Source organism: Anastrepha obliqua, chromosome 1 (assembly GCF_027943255.1).
Source record: "Anastrepha obliqua isolate idAnaObli1 chromosome 1, idAnaObli1_1.0, whole genome shotgun sequence".
Taxonomy (NCBI): Eukaryota; Metazoa; Arthropoda; class Insecta; order Diptera; family Tephritidae; genus Anastrepha; species Anastrepha obliqua.
The window spans coordinates 3,660,749-3,687,925 of record NC_072892.1 but is presented as its reverse complement, the minus strand read 5'-3'; the positions used below and the strand labels follow the sequence as shown (position 1 = coordinate 3,687,925).

General features: G+C 40.1%; 3 protein-coding genes across 6 annotated transcripts in view; 2 read left to right on the top strand and 1 right to left on the bottom strand.

Annotated features, from left to right (window-relative positions):
• The window catches only part of LOC129247133 (trissin-like), an 84,489-nt gene that overhangs the window by 7,082 nt on the left and 50,230 nt on the right, over positions 1–27,177 (bottom strand). The gene's annotated exons all lie outside the window — the stretch shown is intronic.
• LOC129247110 (serine protease snake-like) lies at positions 953–9,776 on the top strand. Of its 3 annotated transcripts, none has more exons than XM_054886063.1 (5): positions 953–1,106; positions 1,175–1,357; positions 5,147–5,329; positions 9,053–9,235; positions 9,296–9,776. In XM_054886063.1, the coding sequence occupies exons 1-5, from the start codon at positions 1,013–1,015 to the stop codon at positions 9,499–9,501; spliced, it is 849 nt and encodes a 282-aa protein (XP_054742038.1). In that variant the 5' UTR covers positions 953–1,012; the 3' UTR covers positions 9,502–9,776. The 3 variants fall into 3 exon arrangements, with proteins under 3 accessions (XP_054742038.1, XP_054742020.1, XP_054742029.1); XM_054886045.1 differs by lacking the exons at positions 9,053–9,235; positions 9,296–9,776 and adding exons at positions 5,390–5,591; positions 6,867–7,541 and having other exon boundaries at positions 961–1,106; XM_054886054.1 differs by lacking the exons at positions 5,147–5,329; positions 9,053–9,235; positions 9,296–9,776 and adding exons at positions 1,418–1,619; positions 6,867–7,541 and having other exon boundaries at positions 966–1,106.
• Positions 12,998–18,859, top strand: LOC129245144 (serine protease snake-like). The gene is made up of 2 exons (XM_054883161.1): positions 12,998–13,032; positions 18,191–18,859. Exons 1-2 carry the CDS (start codon positions 12,998–13,000, stop codon positions 18,792–18,794), a joined length of 639 nt encoding a protein of 212 aa, XP_054739136.1. The 3' UTR covers positions 18,795–18,859.

Below are 27,177 nucleotides of genomic sequence, written 5' to 3'. Positions count from 1 at the left end.
TCAAATATTATTCCATCTAATTTCGGGACTAATTTTAATAAACTCTTTATCACAATATTCCCTTCAAGAGAAGACTGGGCCGGAGAAGTGGTACGGTAGTTAATAAAATAGAGTCAGTGTATTTACTGATAAATCTAAGCTTAGTATACAGGCAGGTAGAGGAGTTTACTCTGAGAGGCTAAACATCAGCATCATCCTTTCGCTTGCCTAATCCCTGTGGTGTCTTTCAGGCGAAATTCATCGCCATAAGAGAAGGCTTGCTGGTCTTAAAGTGACCTCTAACTACGAGGGAAGTATATGACTACTCGGATAGTGAAGCAGCTCTGAAATCGTTAGAGTCAGAAAACACTCATCAAAAACTATAGTTGAATGCCACAAATTATTATATATGCGAAGTATCGCAATAGTTTAAAATAAACCCGATCTGGGTGCGAGGCCATAGAAATTGCAAATCAGATGAGCTTACAAGGAATGGTACAACCAGGCCCTGTCCCCAAGTGTTGCCCCTACTCCACTCCTCTCTTGATGGAATATAGGTGGAGAAAGTTCCGCTTATACTAAGGAGGGCACACACTGATCTTTTAAGAGTACTGACAAGCCTTTTTGAGAGAAAGGATTTTCTTCTATAGAGCCACTATGCAATGTGTACACTTATTTTAGGCAAAGCTTTATATCAGTGCTGAGTTTAGCATTTCCAACCAATTTCGATCGGAGTGCAACCTAGTGATCCAATTTTGTTAGATTCTTTTTTTTTTTTGTACATAGCCAATAACCAATATGTTTTGAATATAGCCGAATGAGACCATAGATATAATTTTTAGACATTTTTCGACCAACATATACATACCTGCTTTGAAGCACCCTGTATTAACTAAAGCACGACCGTGCACGTCATGTGAGGTTATCACAAATGTGCGGTATGCACTTCTTAAACTCTGGCTTTGATTAAAAGCCAGCACAGAGAGCTAATAAATGAGGCAAAGCTGGAGACATTTCGCAAATAGACTTCGCAATGGAAGAGTCGATGGTAAAATATTCGAATATGCTTGCGTTCTTACTAATATTTACATCAACTATAACTGCACAAAGGATAAAATTGAATGCCGGTTTGATTTTAATAAATTCGTTTAACGGGATAAAAATGCTTAGTGATGCTTTGTTCAATTATATAAAGGTGATGTTTGCGGTCCCTGTCAGGCGGAAGACTGCAGTTGCCAAGTATGGTCCAAATGTGATATCGTACAAAACTTGCCAGTGGCAAATATAACATTTTGTAATCGAGTAAAAGGTATTGTATGCTGTCCTGAAGAGCCACCAGAGCCTGAAAACTGTCAGCTAACATCACCAGCTGAAGTTGGTAAGTAAATAAATAAGTTTTAGAAAGCGAATATTGATACAATCATGGAAATTCCCTCAGCCTGTCACGAATTCACAAAGCATGCGCCAGGAAAATGTCCACAGCCCTCTATAGCCGGTGGCGAATTGGCTAAAATTGGTGAATTTCCATCCGCAGCTTTGATAGGTATTTTTAATTCAAAGTCTAATGTAACTGATTGGATATGTGGCGGAACGCTTATCAGTGAACGCTTCGTTCTGACCGCAGCTCATTGCAGTCTCAAGTAGGTACATACATACGAGGGATACTATTTATACTTTTAGTATTGGAATGTCAAATTAGACAGATGCTGTATAAAGTTTGACTTTTTTTAATTTAAGCGTGCATAGAAGGTTTTGCTCGTTTCAGACTTTTCTCTCAAAGCGATTATGTCACGGCAAAATTACTCTCAAAATTCTGATAAATTAGGACAAATTTCGTGAAAGCCGTGCGAGTCATTATATGAGACTTTGCGAGATTGACACTTTTTAAATTTTGAAATTTTATTCCAAGATGAGATATGTGAGAGAATTAGAATTGTCAAATGTCGTAATTTGTAAGTTCTATATAATTAAGGAAGACACAGGAAAGAAAACAGTTCTTTGCAAACAAGAAATTATAAGGAATTCCCTACAGTAACTCCAGCTCTGCATCTAATTATGTCAAATTTACTCAAAGCCGAGCAGCGGCACCTCAAGCAAGTATAAGGAAAGATAAAAACGAGTAAAACTACAGAGTTAGGTTAAGATTCAGATAGTTAATGTGTTGCTTGCACTGGAATGGATACTTCGCAACGGGCACTGTGCGTGGGAATCGAACTCTTAGGTGCGCAACTAAGTTCCCGCTGTTTGTCAATAGATGCCGCCAGCAGTGTGTCTAGTCGATTCTAACATAACCTAAACGTCATAAACTAAACTAAGACATATGGTAAGCAAACTACTTCAACACATTAGTGATTTTTTTTTGGTACCTACTTTTGTTTTGTGAAAATGTCTGATTTCGTGCCGAATAATCGTCATTTAAGGGAAGTGTTGATTTTCTTCTTTCATTCGAAAAAAAAACGGCGGCTGAAGCATATCGAGAGCTACAAAAAGTTTATGGAGATGCCGCTTTAAGTGAAACAACGTGCCGAGATTGTTCATCAGATTTTTGATATCAAGACCTGCTACATCAGCAGGCGCAGAAAAGAAGTGAGAACCACGATGCTTGAATTTTAGTCCCGCGAGAGCTGGACAGCTGAGGCAAAAAGGACTCGAAGTAATTCCGAGTTTCACGACATGTATACCCCGCGGACAGTGCCCCGTGAGGATGCCCACGAAATTTGAGAGATGAGATTTTGTCATCCTCAGAATATCCCTCGAACGCCTCTTTTCCAAACGTGGCCAGAAAAACTTCGCGACCTTACACGTTCGTGTACTTGCCCAGCACTCGCTGAGTTGGTGCAAAGCCCATCCTTCCAGGAGTAGAGCGCAGGTTGTCAAGGGGATCGCGATCCTCTCCTCTCGCGGGCACACTACCTCACAGGTCCCTTGTCTGGCCAGCTCGTTGGCTTCGCAGTTTCCAGCAATGTCACTATGACCAGGTACCCAAACTATCCTTATGTTGAAGAATTCTGATGCACGAGAGACCAGGCATTCCTTGACCAGTTTCGAACGCGCCATAATAGAGCCTAGGGCCCTAATTCGCTTGGCTGTCGACGTAAATACGAGTATTTACCTTCTTAGCAGTTATTATGCAAGTAAGTAGCCAGTCAGCTGCTTCCTTGATTGCGGCCACCTCTGCTTGGAACACACTGCAGTGATCCGCTAACCTGAATTTGAGTCTGATGGGGAGCTCTTTGCAGAATACTCTTCCTCCAACCCTACCGTCCAACTTCGGCCCACCCGCGAACAGGTTAACCAGGCCCTGTCCCCAAGTGTTGCCCCTGCTCCACTGCTCCACTCCTCTCTTGATGGAATATAGGTGGAGAAAGTTCCGCTTATACTAATTAGGGCACACACTGATCTTTTAAGAGTACTGACAAGCCTTTTTGAGAGAAAGGATTTTCTTCTATAGAGCCACTATGCAATGTGTACACTTATTTTAGGCAAAGCTTTATATCATTGCTGAGTTTAGCATTTCCAACCAATTTCGATCGGAGTGCAACCTAGTGGTCGAATTTTTTTAGATTCTTTTTTTTTTGTACATAGCCAATAACCAATATGTTTTGAATATAGCCGAATGAGACCATAGATATAATTTTTAGACATTTTTCGACCAGCATATACCTGCTTTGAAGCACCCTGTATTAACTAAAGCATGACCGTGCACGTCATGTAAGGTTATCACAAATGTGCGATATGCACTTCTTAAACTCTGCCTTTATTCTTATTTTACAACGCAGTAGACACGGTCTCTAGCAAGAGATGCGATCATGTTTTCAAAAACATGGCACCATACGTAGTGGAATAATATATAAATTTTGTAAGCAGATCGAATATAACCGATGAACTGTACTTATAGATTAGCTCGGGCAATATGAATTGTTCCCAGTGTCGGGCTTATTAAAGCATTCAAATTTGATCTAAATAATAAGACTGCACTTTGATCGAAAATAAAAATTCATTCAAATATTATTCCATCTAATTTCGGGACTAATTTTAATAAACTCTTTATCACAATATTCCCTTCAAGAGAAGACTGGGCCGGAGAAGTGGTACGGTAGTTAATAAAATAGAGTCAGTGTATTTACTGACAAATCTAAGCTTAGTATACAGGCAGGTAGAGGAGTTTACTCTGAGAGGCTAAACATCAGCATCATCCTTTCGCTTGTCTAATCGCTGTGGTGTCTTTCAGGCGAAATTCATCGCCATAAGAGAAGGCTTGCTGGTCTTAAAGTGACCTCTAACTACGAGGGAAGTATATGACTACTCGGATAGTGAAGCAGCTCTGAAATCGTTAGAGTCCGAAAACACTCATCAAAAACTATAGTTGAATGTCACACATTATTATATACACGAAGTATCGCAATAGTTTAAAATAAACCCGATCTGGGTGCGAGGCCATAGAAATTGCAAATCAGATGAGCTTACAAGGAAAGGTACAACCAGGCCCTGTCCCCAAGTGTTGCCCCTACTCCACTCCTCTCTTGATGGAATATAGGTGGAGAAAGTTCCGCTTATACTAAGGAGGGTACACACTGATCTTTTAAGTGTACTGACAAGCCTTTTTGAGAGGATTTTCTTCTATAGAGCCACTATGAGATGTGTACACTTATTTTAGGCAAAGCTTTATATCACTGCTGAGTTTAGCATTTCCAACCAATTTCGATCGGAGTGCAACCTAGTGGTCCAATTTTGTTAGATTCTTTTTTTTTTTTGTACATAGCCAATAACCAATATGTTTTGAATATAGCCGAATAAGACCATAGATATAATTTTTAGACATTTTTCGACCAGCATATACCTGCTTTGAAGCACCCTGTATTAACTAAAGCACGACCTTGCACGTCATGTGAGGTTATCGCAAATGTGCGGTATGCACTTCTTAAACTCTGGCTTTGATTAAAAGCCAGCACAGAGAGCTAATAAATGAGACAAAGCTTGAGACATTTCGCAAATAGACTTCGCAATGGAAGAGTCGATGGTAAAATATTCGAATATGCTTGCGTTCTTACTAATATTTACATCAACTATAACTGCACAAAGGATAAAATTGAATGCCGATTTGATTTTAATAAATTCTTTTAACGGGATAAAAATGCTTAGTGATGCTTTGTTCAATTATATAAAGGTGATGTTTGCGGTCCCTGTCAGGCGGAAGACTGCAGTTGCCAAGTATGGTCCAAATGTGATATCGTACAAAACTTGCCAGTGGCAAATATAACATTTTGTAATCGAGTAAAAGGTATTGTATGCTGTCCTGAAGAGCCACCAGAGCCTGAAAACTGTCAGCTAACATCACCAGCTGAAGTTGGTAAGTAAATAAATAAGTTTTAGAAAGCGAATATTGATACAATCATGGAAATTCCCTCAGCCTGTCACGAATTCACAAAGCATGCGCCAGGAAAATGTCCACAGCCCTCTATAGCCGGTGGCGAATTGGCTAAAATTGGTGAATTTCCATCCGCAGCTTTGATAGGTATTTTTAATTCAACGTCTAATGTAACTGATTGGATATGTGGTGGAACGCTTATCAGTGAACGCTTCGTTCTGACTGCAAGTCATTGCACTCTCAAGTAGGTACATACATACGAGGGATACTATTTATACTTTTTGTATTGGAATGTCAAATTAGACAGATGCTGTATAAAGTTTGACTTTTTTTTATTTAAGCGTGCATAGAAGGTTTTGCTCGTTTCAGACTTTTCTCTCGCGATTATGTCACGGCAAAATTACTCTCAAAATTCTGACAAATTCGGACAAATTTCGTGAAAGCGGTGCGAGTCATTATATGAGACACTTTTTAAATTTTGAAATTTTATGCCAAGATGAGATATGTGAGAGAATTAGAATTGTCAAATGTCGTAATTTGTAAGTTCTATATAATTAAGGAAGACACAGGAAAGAAAACAGTTCATTGCAAACAAGAAATTATAAGGAATTCCCTACAGTAACTCCAGAACTGCATCTAATTATGTCACATTTACTCAAAGCCGAGCAGCGGCACCTCAAGCAAGTATAAGGAAAGATAAAAACGAGTAAAACTACAGAGTTAGGTTAAGATTCAGATCAATTTGAGGTTTGCACTTTGACCTCATGGTCTTTTGTGCCCTTTACTCATCACAGTGCCGTATAAAGACCCATCCCTTATTAAACTTAAGGTGGAGTTGTGTTGGACTGTGCGTGTGTGCCTTTCTTCTAGCTACAAATGAGATGTCTCAACTTTCTTTCCGCTATAGCGCTGCATTCAAAGAGAAGGTGTCCTGGAGTTACCTGCGATTGATCGCAGAAATTACAAGAATGAGTGTACCATATCCCGATCATATGCAGATGACTGTGTAGTTCACAGTGGCCTGTGAGAATACCAGTGAGCACTCTCAGTTTATTCTAGCGGAGGATAAATCACCCAATAGGGGTTTTGTCTGACGTAACCGCAAGGCTTGGTACCACCTATCCTCCTTAGCCTTAACTCTTCAATCCTTGATGGTGTATTGTCCAATAGCACGGAAGGCCAAATAATTCCAATGCATCCGCTACTTCGCTCTCAGCTATACCCCTGTGTCCTGCAACCCAAATTAGTCGGGTGCGTTTGCACGTTCCTACAGATTCAGTTTCTCGATACACTCAAGGACCAGTGAGGACTTAATCTCACAGGTAAGGACTTAATCTCACAGGATGGCAAAACCTTGGTGCCGCCTGGCTGTCGCTCAAAATGACAATTCGCTCATTCCGGAAATTTGTGTCTAAATGTAATGCTATTTCCTAAAAGTAACAAATATAAATAGAAACTCTCGTATGTTTATGAGATAATCCTCGACAAAATCTCTTAATTAATGGATTTTTTTTTACAGTGGAGTACCGAATAAAGTGCGACTTGGCGATTTGGATTATAATTCAACCCTTGATGATGTTGGACTCCAAGAGTTTTCCATACTCAGTTTCAAACCCTACGACCATTTTTCATTTTATCGCTACTTCGATATTATGTTATTGGAATTGAATGGCACCGTTACTTTCTCCAAATATGTTCTACCTGCTTGCCTACTCACTCCATCTATGATGAAATTCGAAACAGGACAATATTGGGCCGTTGGTTGGGGCCGTATTGATGATACCGAAGTTTTTTCAACACAGCTGCGACGATTTGAATTGAAGCATCAAACGGTCTGTAATGAGAGTGCAATTGAAATGTATTATTTGAAACGGGATCTGCTCGAGCGTATAAAATTTTGCGCTGATGGCAAAACCTACGATACTTGCAATGGCGACTCGGGCCCATTACTCATACCATTTCCCCATAGTCAGGTGGAGTATCGGTGTATGTACATGGTAGCCGGCATAGTATCAAAGGGCCAAGAGCATTGTGGCGTTGAAGATTTGCCTAGTGTGATTACGAACGTTACAACATTTGTGAGATTTATTGAAAGTTTCGTTTGGCCCAAAAAATTATTACAACAATAAATTGAACAAATGCTAATACAATTAAAAGCATAAAAGAATATATAAGCTCGTGTGAGACAATTGAAGTTGGATTTTTTATTTATTTTTCCAATGACCTCAACAGCAATAGCAATTTTTGAATACATTTCTGGACATAGAATATCTTTCCTCGGCCTATTCCTAACTTATTTTTATTTTACAACGCAGTAGACACGGTCTCTAGTAAGAGATGGCACCATACGTAGTGGAATAATATATTATATAAATTTTGTAAGCAGATCGAATATAACCGATGAACTATACTTATAGATTAGCTCGGGCAATATGAATTATTCCCAGTGTCGGGCTTATTAAAGCATTCAATTTTGATCTAAATAATAAGATTGCACTTTGATCAAAAATAAAAATTCATTCAAATATTATTCCATCTAATTTCGGGACTCATTTTAATGAACTCTTTACCACAATATTCCCTTCAAGAGAAGACTGGGCCGGAGAAGTGGTACGGTAGTTAATAAAATAGAGTCAGTGTATTTACTGACAAATCTAAGCTTAGTATACAGGCAGGTAGAGGACTTTACTCTGAGAGGCTAAACATCAGCATCATCCTTTCGCTTGCCTAATCCCTGTGGTGTCTTTCAGGCGAAATTCATCGCCATAAGAGAAGGCTTGCTGGTCTTAAAGTGACCTCTAACTACGAGGGAAGTATATGTCTACTCGCATAGTGAAGCAGCTCTGAAATCGTTAGAGTCAGAAAACACTCATCAAAAACTATAGTTGAATGCCACAAATTATTATATATACGAAGTATCGCAATAGTTTAAAATAAACCCGATCTGGGTGCGAGGCCATAGAAATATAGAAGGTAATTGGAAAGAAGATGAGCTTACAAGGAAAGGTACAACCAGGCCCTGTCCCCAAGTGTTGCCCCTGCTCCACTACTCTCTTGATGGAATATAGGTGGAGAAAGTTCCGCTTATACTAAGGAGGGCACACACTGATCTTTTAAGAGTACTGACAAGCCTTTTTGAGAGAAAGGATTTTCTTCTATGGAGCCACTATGCAATGTGTACACTTATTTTAGGCAAAGCTTTATATCAGTGCTGAGTTTAGCATTTCCAACCAATTTCGATCGGAGTGCAACCTAGTGGTCCAATTTTGTTAGATTCTTTTGTTTTTTTTTTGTACATAGCCAATAACCAATATGTTTTGAATATAGCTGAATTAGACCGTAGATATAATTTTTAGACATTTTTCGACCACCATATACCTGCTTTGAAGCACCCTGTATTAACTAAAGCACGACCGTGCACGTCATGTGAGGTTATCACAAATGTGCGGTATGCACTTCTTAAACTCTGGCTTTGATTAAAAGCCAGCACAGAGAGCTAATAAATGAGACAAAGCTTGAGACATTTCGCAAATAGACTTCGCAATGGAAGAGTCGATGGTAAAATATTCGAATATGCTTGCGTTCTTACTAATATTTACATCAACTATAACTGCACAAAGGATAAAATTGAATGCCGGTTTGATTTTAATAAATTCGTTTAACGGGATAAAAATGCTTAATGATGCTTTGTTCAATTATATAAAGGTGATGTTTGTGGTCCCTGTCAGGCGGAAGACTGCAGTTGCCAAGTATGGTCCAAATGTGATATCTTACACAACTTGCCAGTGGCAAAGATGACATTTTGTAATCGAGTAAAAGGTATTGTATGCTGTCCTGAAGATCCACTGGAGCCTGAAAACTGTCAGCTAACATCACCAGCTGAAGTTGGTAAGTAAATAAATAAGTTTTAGAAAGCGAATATTGATACAATCATGGAAATTCCCTCAGCCTGTCACGAATTCACAAAGCATGCGCCAGGAAAATGTCCACAGCCCTCTATAGCCGGTGGCGAATTGGCTAAAATTGGTGAATTTCCATCCGCAGCTTTGATAGGTATTTTTAATTCAACGTCTAATGTAACTGATTGGATATGTGGCGGAACGCTTATCAGTGAACGCTTCGTTCTGACTGCAAGTCATTGCACTCTCAAGTAGGTACATTACATACGAGGGATACTATTTATACTTCAGACTTTACTCTCAGCGCGATTATGTCACGGCAAAACTACTCTCAAAATTCTGACAAATTCGGACAAATTTCGTGAAAGCCGTGCGAGTCATTATATGAGACACTTTTTAAATTTTGAAATTTTATGCCAAGATGAGATATGTGAGAGAATTAGAATTGTCAAATGTCGTAATTTGTAAGTTCTATATAATTAAGGAAGACACAGGAAAGAAAACAGTTCTTTGCAAACAAGAAATTATAAGGAATTCCCTACAGTAACTCCAGCTCTGCATCTAATTATGTCACATTTACTCAAAGCCGAGCAGCGGCACCTCAAGCAAGTATAAGGAAAGATAAAAACGAGTAAAACTACAGAGTTAGGTTAAGATTCAGATCAATTTGAGGTTTGCACTTTGACCTCATGGTCTTTTGTGCCCTTTACTCATCACAGTACCGTATAAAGACCCATCCCTTATTAAACTTAAGGTAGAGTTGTTTTGGACTGTGCGTGTGTGCCTTTCTTCTAGCTACAAATGAGATGTCTCAACTTTCTTTCCGCTATAGCGCTGCATTCAAAGAGAAGGTGTCCTGGAGTCACCTGCGATTGATCGCAGAAATTACAAGAATGAGTGTACCATATCCCGATCATATGCAGATGACTGTGTAGTTCACAGTGGCCTGTGAGAATACCAGTGAGCACTCTCAGTTTATTCGCTGAGGATAAATCACCCGATAGGGGTTTTGTCTGACGTAACCGCAAGGCTTGGTACCACCTATCCTCCTTAGCCTTTTGTTTTTTTTTTTGTTTGGCGGTGAGGTTGGGTTTAAAATGCCTTCGCACCATATAGTTACCATCGCTACGTGTGTGGTGATTCCACTAAAAATATCCCTCCTCTTCTCTTGGATTTTTCCCTCCACCCCGGGACTGCTTCCGCATTGCTTCGAGGTAAAGGGCCAAGACAGCGTCCTAAGAAAGACACTTACTTACTCACCCTGCGTCCAGGGTCGCCTATTTTGAGAAGCCTATGCTCAGAGCATTCAGCATAGCTTTCCATTTCGCGCTTCTTTTTTCGGATAATATCCTCCACAAAATTTGCGACGGCATTCCATTTTTCTTCGTCTATCATCATTTTCTCGATAATTTCTTCAGTTGTAAATACACCAATAGCTCGCTTCAGACCTGTTCTCTCTATGTTCCACCTCTCGCATTTAAAGAAGGTGTGTTCCGCATCATCATACTAAGTATCTCCATATATGCAGTTTGGTTGGCTCACTTTTCCCATTCGCCACAGATACTTACGAAAGGACCCATGTCCGGACAGAAACTGTGTGAGGTAATAGTTAACCTCACCGTGCTTTCTTTCTGCCCACTTTTTTAGATCGGGTATTAGTCTCGCTGTCCATCTACCATACCTTTCAGAGGTCCATCTTGCCTGCCAAAGTGTGAGTGTTTGAACTCTATTATCGGAGAAGTATGGTACTGGAATTCCTGTGTTTTTTACTTCCCATCTCCGTTTACGCTCTTGTGCTAGAATATTTATAGGGATGGTTTCGCTGATAACTAACACCACTGCTTCAGATACTGTTCTGTATGACGAAGCTACTCTGAGAGCCCAGGTACGTTGCACAGATTGCAGAATTTTCCGCCGGCATTGCACCTTAAGCGAATCTGCCCATATTTCGCATCCGTATAAGAGAATCGAGTTCATCGTGTCCATTAAAAATTTGCGCTTGTTCTGCGTTGGACCTCCAAGGTTTGCCATGAGCTTATTTAACATGCCGCTTACCTTGGCAGCTCTTGTGGCAGCATGGTTTATATGCGCCCAGTAGGTTAGCCTTGTGTCTAATTGCACTCCTAGGTACTTGACCACTCTTTTTGTGGATAAAGTGGCATCAAGTACTTGTATGTCTAGTTCTAATGGGCTACGTCTGTTCGTTAGAAGGATTAGCTCTGTTTTCTCTGTGGCCAGCTTTAATCCATGGTCTTCTAGCCATGTCTGGACTCGGATCATCACCTGATTTAACTTTCTTTTGGCTTCGTCGGTGTTTCGGGCGATTATTACAGCTGCAATGTCATCTGCGTATCCCACTAAATGCACATCCTCAGGCATCTCTATTCGAAGGATTTCATCGTAGCTTATATTCCAGAGTTCAGGTCCAAGTATTGATCCTTGAGCCGCACCTGCTGTTATTTGTTTAGTCTTACACCCTTCTCGCGTGTCGTATAAGAGCACGCGATTGCTGAGATAGCTACGAATAATCTTCAATAGATTATTCGGGATCTTGAATGTTACCTTTAAGGCTTCAATTACGTCGTTCCAGCTTAAACTGTTGAAAGCATTTCTAATATCCAGTGTGGCTAGTAATACTAAGCGTTTGGAGTATCGATTACCCGCCTGGGCATGTTCTACGCTAGCTATTACATCTTGGATGGCTCCTAAGGTGGATCTGCCACTTCTAAAACCATGCTGCCTGTCGGAGAGGCCGCCACTGTTCTCTACGGCTTCACTAAGCCTATGCTTTATCAGTTTCTCAAAGAGTTTTCCTGCGCTATCCAGCATACATAACGGTCTATAAGAGGACGCTAATGTTGGGTCTCCCTTCCCCTTACTGATTAGTACCAGTTTTTGTTTTTTCCATATTTCTGGAAAAATTCCTTCTTTTAGGCATGCGTTGTACATGTTTAGCAGCAAAAGAGGGCGTTCGATTGCCAATAGTTTCAATATTTCTGCAACTATGCCATCAGGTCCTGGCGCTTTATTGCATTTCATTGCATTTGCAGCATCTATTAGTTCTTCTTCTGTGAATGGGACAGGTTCCGTTGCTTCATGCTCGAGTTCTTCCCTCTCAGCACAGTGTGTTGGGAAGAGTGTGTCGACTATTTTGCTTACCACTTCGGTTTCCATATCAGCAGCAGGGGATTTGGCTCCTAGCTTTTTCATAACGATTTTGTAGCCCAGCCCCCATGGGTTATTGTTTAGATCGTTTCGCAGCTCTTCCCATTTGTCTTTTTTGCTTTGGCTTATGGCTTTCCTCAATTTTTTTCTGCTCTTTTTGTATTCTTGTATCGCCGGGCCCAATCTTCTGGCTCTAGTATACTTTCTACGCTTATGGATGCACATATATCTAAGTTCTGCGATCTCATGTGTCCACCAGTATACAGCATTTCTTTTTTTGTTCTTATCTATTTTAGGCATAGATACGTTGCAACCTATCGTAATGCATTGCATTGTGGTCTTGACTAGTGTTTTTGCTGTACTATTCGTACAGATCGTCGTTTTATTTTCGTCAATAGTTGCAAGGAGCGTCGCTGGGTTTAGCTTGTTTATGTGCCATTTGCGTGTACTTTTATTTCGATTTTCACGCACTCTTTGGTTTTCCATTTCAATGCAAAACGTGATGTATTGATGGTCACTCCCATTGTAATCTTCCAGGACTCTCCAGTCTTTAGTAAAGGAGACTATGCTTTCCGATGCTAGGGTTATGTCGGGTGTTGTGCCTTCACAACCTGGCTTTCGGTACGTAGTTTTTTTTTTTTTTTTTTGCCTCCTTTATTAATTACACCTGTCGTATGACACTAAGTAATTCTTTCTGCAGCTTGGATTTTATAACATTAATCATTATCAATATTACATTTGGGTTAAGTTGTTGTGTGAGTTTACAAGTGTAGGTATGTGCATAGCTTTAAATTATTCTAGTTATCAGCTGAGTTGGGGTTGGTCGTTTGAGCCGCCTAGAGTTTGCCCTTTCTGCTGTTGGGAGTTGTCGCATGTCATTATTGGAATGGTTCATTAAACGGACAATATGATTTGTGCTGCGTTTGCGGATGATTTCTGCTATTGTTTCGATGTTGAGATCGCGATGAATGTCTTCGTTTGGGATGTACCAAGGTGCATTGGTTATAGTTCTGAGTATTTTTGATTGTAGTCGTTGAATAATGTTAATGTTACTTTTGCTTGCAGTACCCCAGATTTCTATGCCGTATGCCCAGATTGGCACAATCACAGTTTTGTATATAAGTATTTTATTCAGCAATGACAGTTTCGAACGCCTGCCAAGTAGCCAATATAGTTGTCGGAATCTGTTTTTTACCTCATTTCTTTTCATCGTAATATGTTCTTTCCAGAGAAGTTTGGAGTCAATAGTCATTCCAAGGTATTTTGCTTTGGTGTCTATTGGGATTTGTGAGTGGTTTATTGTCAGATTCTTGTGTCTTACTTTCTTGTTGGAATAAACTACATGAATTGTTTTGCCGCTATTGATTTGTATACCCCAAGCATTAAACCATGTTAGTGTTTTGTTCAAAATTTGTTGTAACTTGTTTGTTGCTGCTTCTAAGGTTTTATGAGTTGCCAATAGGACAGTGTCATCTGCAAAAGTTGCTATCATGTCGATACTTGCAGGCAGGGGAATATCAGCTGTGTACAGCACATATAGTACAGGCCCTAGTACACTGCCCTGAGGTACACCAGCTTCCATGAGTTGAATATTAGAGTATTTGTCTCTATATTTCACATAAAAGAATCTGTTTGCTAAGTAGCTTTTCATTAACAAATAGTAGTCGAGTGGAAGATACTGTTTAAGTTTAAATATTAAACCCTTGTGCCACACGCTGTCGAAAGCTTTCGCTACATCAAGATACACAGCAACACATGTATTTCTTTTGTCAATTTCTGATAATATTTTATTTGTTACTCTATGTACCTGTTCTATTGTTGAGTGTTTTTTACGAAATCCAAATTGGTGTGAGGGAAATAAGTTTCGCGCCTGTAGAATGGGGTCAAGGCGGTCAAGTATAAGCTTCTCAAAAAGTTTAGATAATGATGGTAATAAACTAATTGGTCTGTATGAAGAAGCTTCAGAGGCATCTTTATTGGGTTTGGGTATTGCGATGATTTCAGCAACCTTCCAAGGCAGTGGAAAATACTTCATTCGTAATGCTGAGTTAAATACATTTCTTAAGTACAGAGTTGCTTTGTCAGGTAACTCCTTTAGAATCCTTCCTGTGATTCCGTCATATCCTGGGGATTTATTTACGTCAATTTTTGTCTCAATTGCTATACGAATTTCTTTTGAAGTTATTTTCTTGATTGGTATGTTTATGTTATTTGTGAGGTGGGCATGAAATTCAGAATTGTCAATGTCTTGGTTGTTATGTTGATTTGTAAATGTTTTTTTAAAATGATCAGCGAGTATATTTGCTTTTTCTTTTGGTGTTTGCGCCCAAGAATTTGTACTTGTCCTTAGAGGGGGTTGGTGCATAACTGCGTTTTCGATTTTTTTGCAGGCCTTCCATAGTGTATAGTTTGTAGCTCTAGTAGCTCCCAGTGATGCGATATATTTTTCAAATTTTTCGTCCTTGTCCACTTTTAATATATCTTTAATTTCTTTTGTTGCTGTATTCAGCCTTTTTTTGATATCTGGTGAGCGTGTAGATTGCCATTGTTGCCTTAGTTTTCGTTTTTCTCTGATTTTTTCCAAGATTTTATGGGGCAATTTGTGTTTGTTGTTACTCATCTTGATTATAGGTGTGGAAGTTGTTGTTGCATACACTATACTGTCATTGAAGTATGCGATTGCGGAGTCTATTTCTTTTTCGCTCTTTAGGGGGACTTTTATGTTAAGGCTTTGCTCCATAATTTCACGAAAATAGTTCCAGTTCGTATAATTATTGTAAAATTTATGTGTCTTGTAGTTTAGGATAGGACTGGTTTCATAGCTTAAGAATATTGGAGAGTGGTCAGATGAGAGGTCAAAGCTTGGATTTATTTCCAGTTGCTCACTTTTAATATCTTTCGTAATATAAAAGTCAATTAAATCAGGTCGCTTCCGCATATCAGTTGGCCAGTAAGTTGGTTCTCCAGAGCTTAAAAAGTCACTTTTATTTTCTATTATTGCATCGTAAAGATTTTTTCCTTTCGTGTTTGTTATTCTGGATCCCCATAAGGTATTCTTTGCATTGAAGTCTCCGCCTGCAATAAAACGGCCTCCAAGAGTTTTAAGAAAGTCAAAGTATAGTGTCTTAGAATTTTTATGTTTAGGGGGGCAGTATATGGCAGAAAGGGTTAAATGACCACTAAAGTCCTCAATTTGTATAGATGTCGCTTGCAAGTAGTCCTGTCTATAATGGTTCACATCAATGCATTTAATGTCTTTGTTTATAATTACTGCCGTTCCACCATGTGCCTTGTCATCAGGGTGATTGGTGTGATAAACAGTATAGTTAGGAATGTTTAAATAATTTCTATCTGTGAAATGTGTTTCAGATATTAGAGCTGCGTCTATGTTATTGTTTTTTAGGAATGTTTTTAGTTCCAGTGCATGTTGGCTTAGACCGTTAGCGTTCCAAAGGACAATTCTTAATTTATCTTGTTCGTTCATTAAATTTAGCGCAAAGTAACGTGATCATGTTTATCATTGCAGACATTTGTGAGATTAATTGTTTCATCATATCTTTCAATTCTGAAATTTCTTTGTTTTCCGTTATAGTTGCTGCAATAGATTGAGCATCATTTTTAGTGTTTATGGCTGTTACTTGAGCGTAAGATAAATTTGGTGTTGTAGTACTGTGTTGGGTTGTCACATTGTCTAGTGTAGTTTGTGATGCAACTTTTTCTTGTGTGTTTGTAATTGTGGTGGGATTTTTGTGTCTGAGACTTGGAAATTGCTGTATTTTTAATGATTTATAAATCATGCATCCCTTGTAATTAGCTGTGTGGTTTTTACCACAGAGAGCACATTTTATTTCGTTAATGTCCTTGACTGGACATTCTATGGCTTTATGACTTCCAGCACATTTGACACACACAGGTGTTTTAAAACAAAAATTTTTTGTATGACCGTATTTTTGGCAGTTTGTGCATTGAGGCAAAGTGCGTTTTTGATGTGGAGGCTCAAATTTAATTTTGCAATGTAGTAGATGTGTGATAGTGTATATATCTTTGTTGTTGGGCTTGGTTTTTAATTCTAGTATAAACAGTGGCAAAGGTGATTTGGTAGTAGCGTGTAAGATGTTATGAATATTTGTAACCTCATGCCCAAGTTCACCTAATTCTTTTACAATTTCTCCTTTATCTGTGGAGTTGTGCAAGTTCCTCAGTATCACTTTAAATCCCCTTTGCTCTTTGGGCTTATATGTATAATACTGAGTATTTTTTTCTTTTAATAGTTTAGAAATTTGTGTATAGTGGTATGACTCTTTGGGTTGAATTTTTACTTCATTGTTTTGCAGGACTTTCATTTCAAAAACGCAATTCGGAAGTTTGTTTAGCGCGTCGGTTAAATATTTGATGTATTCAACGTTCTGTACAAATATAGGTGGTGGTTTTGGAGTTTTGGATTTTTGCTGCTCATTAGTGTTGTTTGTCCCACTGTTTTGCGTTCCTTTTTCTTTTTCATCATCAAGAGAGAGTATATCAAATCTATTGTACGATTGGTAGATTCACTACGAAACTTTCACAAAGCAAGAGCTAATAAAAGCACGTCTGCACCGAATCGATAAAACTTTGATAAAAAAACGTAGTCGTTCCTGTGTTGAGTACCACTAAACCTAGTCTGGCTGCCATGTCCAGCACTCGTCTACCTCTTGAGTTCGTTGTCGCCGAGCCCCATCCGGTTGCTTTTGAGTTGAAGTCTCCCGCTATTATTAGTCGTCCCTCTAAACTAAGAGCTTTGTCTTCAATACTTTCCAGTTTCCGGGTGAAATCATCTATATTGTCGTTCGGTGTAAGATAACAGCTTATCATTGTGAATTGGCTGTTTTGAACGTAGACGAAACCATCGCCTGATCCTTTCGCGATTATTACGAAATTTGTGCCCCTAGGCAGCCAGATGGCGGCAGTTCCCGACTCGTCTTCGATCCAAGCTTTCTCGAATTGAGCGTATTGTTCGCTTATCAATACTGCTTGAACTCCTTTTTCTAAGACCATCTGCTCCATTAGCAGGTCTGCGTTTTTATTCCTGTGCATATTTGCTTGAAGTATAATCATATTTTATCTTGTCTTGGCATGTTCTTTTGTCATCGGGCATTTGCCCGAGCCTGGCATATGCTTTGTCTCGTTGCGATTGGCATCAGTGCATAGGCAGCAGTTGGGCTCTTTGGTGCACTCTTTCATTTTGTGCCCAGCTTCTCCACATCGGATGCATATACCTTTTCCGCTTCTGTCTGGTCCTTTACAGTTTGATTGAAGGTGTCCGACACCGAAGCACCGGTAGCAGCGCTTCAGAGATGTGCTAGCTCCCATCCTTGCACTAACCCATCCGATTTTGATATTCGTTTGCTTGAGCAGCTTTTCTGCGCTTTCAATAGCGAGAGTAACATAAGCCCGTACTTGTTGTCGTTGATTAGGTTTTGTGATCCTAACATCGATATTTTCATTAGTGCCAGCTAGCATTTTTCTCACAGCGTCATCAACTTCCTTCTTCTCCGTGACGGCATACAAGTCTCTGATCTCTACAGTTGAAGTTGGTCTGAGGGTTGTAATGGAACCGACCGCTTTTACGGTTTCCTCTAGTTCTTTCAAAAATCAGCCTTAACTGTTTTCCCCTTTTCTAACTCAAGTAAAAGAGCGCCTGTTTTGGTTCTTCTTATGCCTTTCACCGTTGTGGTTTCGTCTGGCATCCTCCTTAGCCTTAACTCTTTAATCCTTGATGGTGTATTGTCCAATAACACGGAAGGCCAAATAATTCCAATGTGCGACTTGGCGATTTGGATTATAATTCAACCCTTGATGATGTTGGACTCCAAGAGTTTTCCATACTCAGTTTCAAACGCCATGACCATTTTACATTAGACCGCTACTTCGATATTATGTTATTGAAATTGAATGGCACCGGTACTTTCTCCAAATATGTTCTACCTGCCTGCCTACTCACTCCATCTATGATGGAAACAGGACAATATTGGGCCGTTGGTTGGGGCCGTATTGATGATACCGAAGTTTTTTCAACACAGCTGCGACGATTTGAATTGAAGCATCAAACGGTCTGTAATGAGATTGCAATTGAAATGTATTATTTGAAACGGGATCTGCTCGAGCGTATAAAATTTTGCGCTGATGGCAAAACCTACGATACTTGCAATGGCGACTCGGGCCCATTACTCATACCATTTCCCCATAGTCAGGTGGAGTATCGGTGTATGTACATGGTAGCCGGCATAGTATCAAAGGGCCAAGAGCATTGTGGCGTTGAAGATTTGCCCAGTGTGATTACGAACGTTACAACATTTGTGAGATTTATTGAAAGTTTCGTTTGGCCCAAAAAATTATTACAACAATAAATTGAACAAATGCTAATACAATTAAAAGCATAAAAGAATATATAAGCTCGTGTGAGACAATTGAAGTTGGATTTTTTATTTATTTTTCCAATGACCTCAACAGCAATAGCAATTTTTGAGTACATTTCTGGACATAGAATATCTTTCCTCGGCCTATTCCTAACTTATTTTTATTTTACAACGCAGTAGGCACGGTCTCTAGTAAGAGATGGCACCATACGTAGTGGAATAATATATAAATTTTGTAAGCAGATCGAATATAACCGATGAACTGTACTTATAGATTAGCTCGGGCAATATGAATTATTCCCAGTATCGGGCTTATTAAAGCATTTAAATTTGATCTAAATAATAAGATTGCACTTTGATCGAAAATAAAAATTCATTCAAATATTATTCCATCTTTATCTCTTTATCACAATATTCCCTTCAAGAGAAGACTAGGCCGGAGAAGTGGTACGGTAGTTAATAAAATAGAGTCAGTGTATTTACTGACAAATCTAAGCCTAGTATACAGGCAGGAAGAGGACTTTACTCTGAGAGGCTAAACATCAGCATCATCCTTTCGCTTGCCTAATCCCTGTGGTGTATTTTAGGCGAAATTCATCGCCATAAGAGAAGGCTTGCTGGTCTTAAAGTGACCTCTAACTACGAGGGAAGTATATGTCTACTCGGATAGTGAAGCAGCTCTGAAATCGTTAGAGTCAGAAAACACTCATCAAAAACTATAGTTGAATGCCACAAATTATTATATATGCGAAGTATCGCAATAGTTTAGAATAAACCCGATCTGGGTGCGAGGCCATAGAAATATAGAAGGTAATTGCAAAGCAGATGAGCTTACAAGGAAAGGTACAACACTAAACATTCATGCAGATAATATAGTTACTAATACCAATTCCCTTAGCTACATGCAGACACTCTATCATGACAAGCAGGCAAACTTGACCAGAATGGAGCCACCGCCACACAAAATTGCAAATGAATCTTAGGAGACAGGATACGAGAAAAACGAGAAACATACTAAAAGGGCGTTGTCTAATTGGAAGGCATGCAAATGGACTGGGGTACCACATATTGACTTTTGTCAAAGCTGTCACGATATTGAAGAAGAGGTACTTGCATTGCTCTATACAGAAAAAGGCTTTCCACGCTCGGATTGGCCTTTCTTGACAGCATTGAGGGGTCTCACAAATAAGGTGCCGGAATTAATAAAATTCATAAAGCCCAGTACCTCATCAAGTTGGTCTCCTTGCCGCGGGGATGAGGCTTAAGTGCTGATTCAGCCCCCATATCATGAGGGTTAACCCACAACGAACTAAGAGGAAAGCTCCACATGGGTATTGGCTGGCCAACCATCCGGAGAACGGCGGAGGCCAGTCAATCACCATGCGGAGAGTACCGTACCAACGACCTCCCCACTGTTATCTTTAACCTGGTATCCTATCATCTCCTCTCCTGTACCCCCTTAATCCAGGGTGTTACGCGTCACCGTGCCCAATGGATGGTTTGCAGCCAGGGGTATCCGGCTGTATTTTAACGGCGCCCTTCTGAAACTGGGTCACCTCAGGAGGTAGAATGACCTTGCCATGGTAGAGGGGACTGCCATGCTCGACACCTCCCCTTTCCCCCCTAAAAAATCATAGTCCGCCGCGCTCGCCACGTCGAGCAGTGCGGACGATTATAAAATGAAAATGAACACCAAAAAAACCTAGCCTCGGACAACCAAGGCACCCACAAATCAAGGCCAAATCCCTCAGGAAGGTCAGGTCTTTCAATAAGAAAGGCCATTAATGGAAGCGGAGTGAAGCCTGTGGCCAAGCCAGGGCCTAACTCCCGCTCCGTCGCTTCAGGGACTGTCTCTACGGCAGCGAGACCTCTCACTGGCAACAATCCCAACCCTGTCTTAAGACAAGTTGAGGATGACACACCATCTACGTCTGGTGCCAGCAATAGACCCCCCCTCGCAATAAAATCCTTGGGAAGCAAGAGCTGCCCTGTCAAAAGACAAGCAGACCTTGCTGTCCCTGTCACTCCAGGTGGCACGGGAACTCCGAAAGGAGAAACACCCCCATCAACATCGGCAGCATCGGACTACATGGCTAAGACAATGGCTTCTGATGTCTGCCCTTCTGGCACTATCACTGCCCCGGGTAGTACCCACTCCCGGAAGCATATAAGTGCGTCAGAAAGGTACTATCGAACCAGGCGATCGGCCTTCAGAATCTGACTGAAGGACACTAGAGAAGAGGATCTGACGGAGGAGCAGTCAGACTCCAAGGCGTGGGCTGAAGCCTTCATTACTGAACACCAAGAGGAGGCCAAAATAGACTCCGCACAAGGCAAGCGGAAGCGATCGGGTGAAGGGACAACGGCTGAAGCCAAACGAACCAAGGTGTCCGCCACTCAAATGACTAAAATCACGCCGAAGAGGTCTTTCGCGGAAGTAGCGAAAGGAAGCCATGTACGGGCGGTGATTGATCGCAGTTCCCATGATGGTGCGATCTCTCAAGCAAATTGGGACTTAATCAATAGGAGCCTCTGGAAGGTGTATAGGGACATCCTGAAAGAAAATCTAGGACCTCCACCCAGTTGCTCGGATGCGGGATGGTTTCAATCCCGCGTCAAATTAATAAGGTGCGGTGAACAACGTTCCGTGGACCTATACACCCTAGCGATTAATCGCATAAGGGAACCTTGTGGGGGCCCGCCTTGATGTGGTCCGCCGAGAAGACATTCCCAACTGGCCAAGATCTGGAGCCTGGATACCAGACTTCCATTCTGATCCAGAGGAAGTCCTGGACCTGATAAAGCTAGGTAACCCCGAACTACCTACCAGCGACTGGAAGGTAGCAAAGATTGGTGAAATGGACGGTAAGAGGAGACTGGCCGTGATAATCCTCAATGAGGAATCTTTGGACCCACTTGCCAACAGGAAATGGAAGATCAACTACGGCTTCCAAACGCTGACTCTCCATGTCTACAGACAGGATGTAGCTAGCAAGAGCACCTCCGCAGAAAATATAACTTCATCTGCGGAAGCGAACGAGGTTGTCACAGACAACGATGAGGTGGTTTCCAACTCCGGCATGGTAGGCGAACTCTTCGAAAGGGTTACCTTAGGGGACATGGAGGGGGAATACTCCGATCTCTCTGCTATGGAGGATGAGGAGTCTCTCCCCCGTACATCCGATGAAGAGAACGCAGACCAAACCGTGGTTGGCTGCCCTTCAATAACCTACAAAAGCGATGGGGAGGATTGTACAAATCAATCTTCACCACAGTAAGGCGGCCTCAACCGCACTCATTCTCCGTCTCGCAGAAAGAGAAGAGGATATCGTGCTCATCCAAGAACCATGGGTCGTAAAAGATCGGGTTTGCGGTTTGAGCAGCAGAGAGTACAAATCGGTTTATGTCACTGACAAAGGTAAACCCAGGTCGTGCATACTAGCAAAGAAATGTATTAATGTATATTTACTAATACAATTTAGCGATGCGGATAACGTAATCACGGCAGTGGAGTCCTGCGGAAGGACGATATGGGTTGCCTCATCTTATATGGCACACGATGCGGAGCAGCCACCTCCATCACAACTCATAAGAGACGCAGTACATGAAGCATCGAGATGTGGCACCCCATTCATATTGGGAGCAGATGCTAATGCACATCATCATGTCTGGGGCAGTTCAAACACAAACGCACGTGGTGAGTACATCTTTGAATTCATTATGTGTAACAATCTTTATATTGGTAACATAGGTGATACCCTTACTTTTGTAACTTTTGTGACACATTTGTTAAAAAATTTCCGATCAGTGGTACACCCCAAGGTGCGGTAATTTCTCCACTTCTGTGGAACCTAACTGTCAATAATCTTCTACAAGAACTTGAAAAAATTGGAGGTAAAATAATATCATATGCCGACGATATTGTAATAGCAATCTCGGGGAAACACCTTCCAACATTATGTGACCTCCAACAAAGATCTCTCAACAGACTATCACTTTGGTGTAAAAGATCTGATAGTTTTTAGAAGGAAACACAAAACACCTACTCTTCAACAAATATTCCTAGGAGGGAAACCACTTAGAGTAATAGAAAGGGCAAAATATCTAGGACTTATACTAGATAGGAAGCTAAATTGGGGGCTCACAGTCGCAAACAGAGCACGTAAAGCTATGACCGCAATGTACTCCTGCGGTAGGCTTATTGGGAAGAAATGGGGATTGGAACCCAGAATGATACATTGGCTCTACACAGCAGTGGTTAGGCCAATTCTCTACTACGGTATTGTAATATGGTGGGATGCCCTTCAGAAGGGTGTGAACATCAAGAAACTTGACAAGGTGCAAAGATTAGCATCTGTTCTGATAACCGGCGCCATGTCAACCACACCATCGAAAGCATTATATGCGACATTAAACCTCCTTCCGGTAGATCTGCAGGCAATATATAACGCAGGCAGTGCGGCAATAAGGCTGAACACTCTAAACAAGTGGTCAAACACGGATTATGGCCACGGTAAAATCCTGGCTGGCACTTTGGGGCTTCCCGGACTGGTGGACTATGCACTCCCGCCTACACTTGCCATTACATCGTTTACGACCCTCCTACCCTCAAGGGAAGAGTGGGAGCGGGACGACGTGAGACAGGGCGAGTTCATCCATGTATACACAGATGGCTCAAAGCTCGAGGGCAGGGTAGGCGGAGGTGTATATTCTGAACATCTGGGGATCTCCTTCAGTTTTCGGCTCCCCAACTACTGTAGTGTCTTTCAGGCTGAACTGATGGCAATAATAAAAGCCGCGACACTGATACAGTGTGATGCGATATCCGGAAATGATATCTACATTTTCACTGATAGCCAAGCGGCGATAAAATCCCTCACAAAACAGTCGACAACCTCCAAGGTAGCCATGAAATGCCGCACATCTCTTAATGAGATGGCTGAGTCATTTCACCTAAAGGTAACATGGGTTCCTGGCCATCGCGACATTGAGGGTAACTGTAGAGCCGATGAACTAGCAAGACTCGGCACTAAATTGTCTGACGAGCACATAGATAATGACATAGGGATACCCTTACAAACTTGTAAGCTACACATCCTTGAAGAAATTGTAAAGAAAGCAAACGAAAGATGGCGAAATGAAGCAACCTGCAAAATCGCCCGTCAACTATGGCCGACTCTAAATGCTAAACGCACAGAATCTCTGCTAAGCCAAAATAAACACAGTCTTAGCACATTGAACTCAGTCATAACGGGGCACTGCCTAATAAGTAGACACGCCCAAAGGATGGGTGTGCAAACACATGACTTCTGTAGAAGTTGTCTAGATGAGGACGAGGAAGAGACAATCTCGCACCTACTGTGCCACTGCCCTGCTCTATCCTGACGCAGGTTTACTATTCTGGGTAGACAATTTTGTAATGAGTTAGAAGACCTCAGTTCTATAGAAATCTGAGATATTTTAAAATTTTTTAGAAACACACACTGGTTTTAGGAGAGATAGGGACAAGCTCCCCACGCGGCATCACAACGGGCTATGAGCCTGAGTGTGTCCCACAGGACAACCGCTTCAACCTAACCTAACCTAAAGACCAGTAGTTGGTTCAGAGAAGTTTCAGGGGTGAAAAGGACTAGCTGCAGTGATATCACAATGGGTCTGCCTATTCAGGCCTAAGTGTGTCGGATGACAGCCACTGCATCTAACCTACATAGCCTAATTTCTTCCAAAACTTCAGAGTTCCTGGAAACTGCAATCACCCCACATGGAGGTGAAACAGTTCCTCAGAAGGCAAGTAGGTCTCCCTTCCATTTCTTGAGATGTTCAGCAACTACCTTAACATAATAATTTTTTTCGCAATATCTGTTTCAGCTTTCATTATTAAAATTTAACTTATTTTGATTTAATCAACGTTTAATAATCTTATAATACGTTCACATATAAGTAGATGTTCTACTTTTTCGTGCTTAACTCCCAATCCGTAATTAAAAAGCGAGATTTCTAATCCAAAATTTCTCTCCCAAAATCTGAGATTATAAAATAATCCTAGATAATAACCATACTTTGTGGCATACAACCCTGTGTTTTCTGTGTAATAGATCATTATTTTTACGAGTGTAAAGAAAAACGTCAAAGTAAAACCTAAATAAAATAGATGCCGGGAAAGAAAACAGGTTTGCCGACATAATTCTAAAAATATTTTTGTAAAGATTTTATAACTATGCATTCATATAACAGAAGAAAAACGTGTATCCTCTTATTGGCCCCTATTATGAGTTGCATTCGATCTTCGATATTCGTTGGTTGTCGAAGATCGAAAATAGAATGTCAATTTGGTATTATGAGCGGTGCAACCCTATCGAAATTTTCGTTGTTTACCGAATTTAGAGTCGAATGCAATTTTGCTTTCGATCGTGTAGCGTATTGTGGGAAAACTTGTTAAAGTGTAAGTTATTTGCGATTATTTATGGTTTTATAGTAACCAAATAATAAATATATACTAATTTTGTTAATTTTATGCAGGTCGAAAGTCGTGAGTACCAAACAATAATTAGAAAAGCGAATCCACAATTCGCAAAAGGGATTTGTACCAAAGTTCAAGCAGCAAAAAAATGGGAGGAATTTACAACGGAGCTGAATTGCTTGGGATCACCAGTGAGAACGGCAACAAAATGGATTAAGCTTAATAATGGTTTTGTTTTTGTGATGTTTATAGAAATACATTTTTTCCCTTGGTAGGTATGGGCTGAAATACGTAGAGGAACTGAAATACATATTTTGTTCGAATAATTGAATAAAGAAAATTTATAACAAAAATAAAACAGAAACTGTGGCGTAAAGGTTTCTATTTAATACTTTTTAGATTTTTCTATAATATTCTCAAAATTTCATTTCTTATGTTTTCTACTTCTCCGTTATTTGACTCCACTTCAATATCTTCAGCATCATCGTATACAGTGGGTTGAGCAAGTCCTAGCATACCTTCATTACCAATACTCAATTGGTACGATCCCTGAGCACAAAATCGCAGAACTGTGGCTAACTTTAACATATTTGGAATGGATTTGGCTCGATTGCACTGCTGCAACTGGTTTTCTGTACTGGACAGTAGGTTCATAAACGCCTCTTTAGATAATCTAAAGTTCTTTAAAAATCTGTAAGGAAATTTCTGTAATATTAAGTACGTCAACACATTTTGAAAATTCTAAACGTACTCAGTGGAAGCCATTTCTAGTGGGTTGGATACGCCCCTCAACTATTTTCTACTTCTAGCTAGTTCCACTAATCTTTCATCGTCCGATGAATCGTCGCACCACAACTCCGTTGTACTCATTTTCACAAAAAATACTTTTTTTAACTTTTAAAAATGTTGTTAGTATAGAATTTCAACACAATCGGTTTTTTTTTTATTTTGATTTGCTGTATCAGCTGAGAAAAAATTATCTATTGTAAATGCGTCGAGCGATCGAAATTCACAATAGTCCTATTCTTCAACGAATGAGCACCATAATACCAAATGAAAATTCGTTCGATCAGCACTTTCGACTACAGTCGAAGATCGAATGTTGCTCATAATAAGGGCCTAAATTAGCTATTCCTTCTCCTTGTCTTTTCGTCATATCGTTAATAATAATTAAACAAACCAAAATCACCGAAATTTTCCACCAATATAATTTCTATGAAGAGAAGCCTTTCACAACAGTATTGACAGCTGATTGTCAATTTTGCAGGTAATCCAGTGATGGTAAATGATTTTTTGAAAAATCCCTACACAGCCCAAAAAAATTCCCTACTTTTCCCTACGCTTACAAAAAATTTTCCCTACAAAATTCCCTACATTTTTTTCTCTTGTGTTTACACTATAATCAGACACTTGCAACGTCAAAATTGAATTATTTGCATAAGTTTTGGACTTGGTGCTGATTTGCCTCTTTATAATAAAAACAAATTCTAATTCAAATATAATATAAATACACATATTTATTACAATATATTATAAACACATATACATATAAAAAAAATTCAGCAAAAACACTAAAAATTAGACTTTTTCATTACATTTAGTTCTGTTTAAAATAAGAAAAACTTAAAAAGAAAACATAACAGAGTTTTTAAACTAAGATCACAAAAATTACTTTCAGTTCATTTTCTAAAGCTAAGTTACTAATAAAAACAATACAAAGGTTTGTATTTTGTACTCATTTGCGTTTGGCTAAGGAACATAGTGTCAATATTAAGAATTTCTGAGTTAGTGCACGTGATCATAGAGTTCTGCAGATACCATTTTCTTGAAATGAGATTCATTGCATTGAAATTTGCAGCAATCTTGACTTTCGTCTTGCAAAAAAGAACGAATAATGCAAACCGAAGTTAAAAC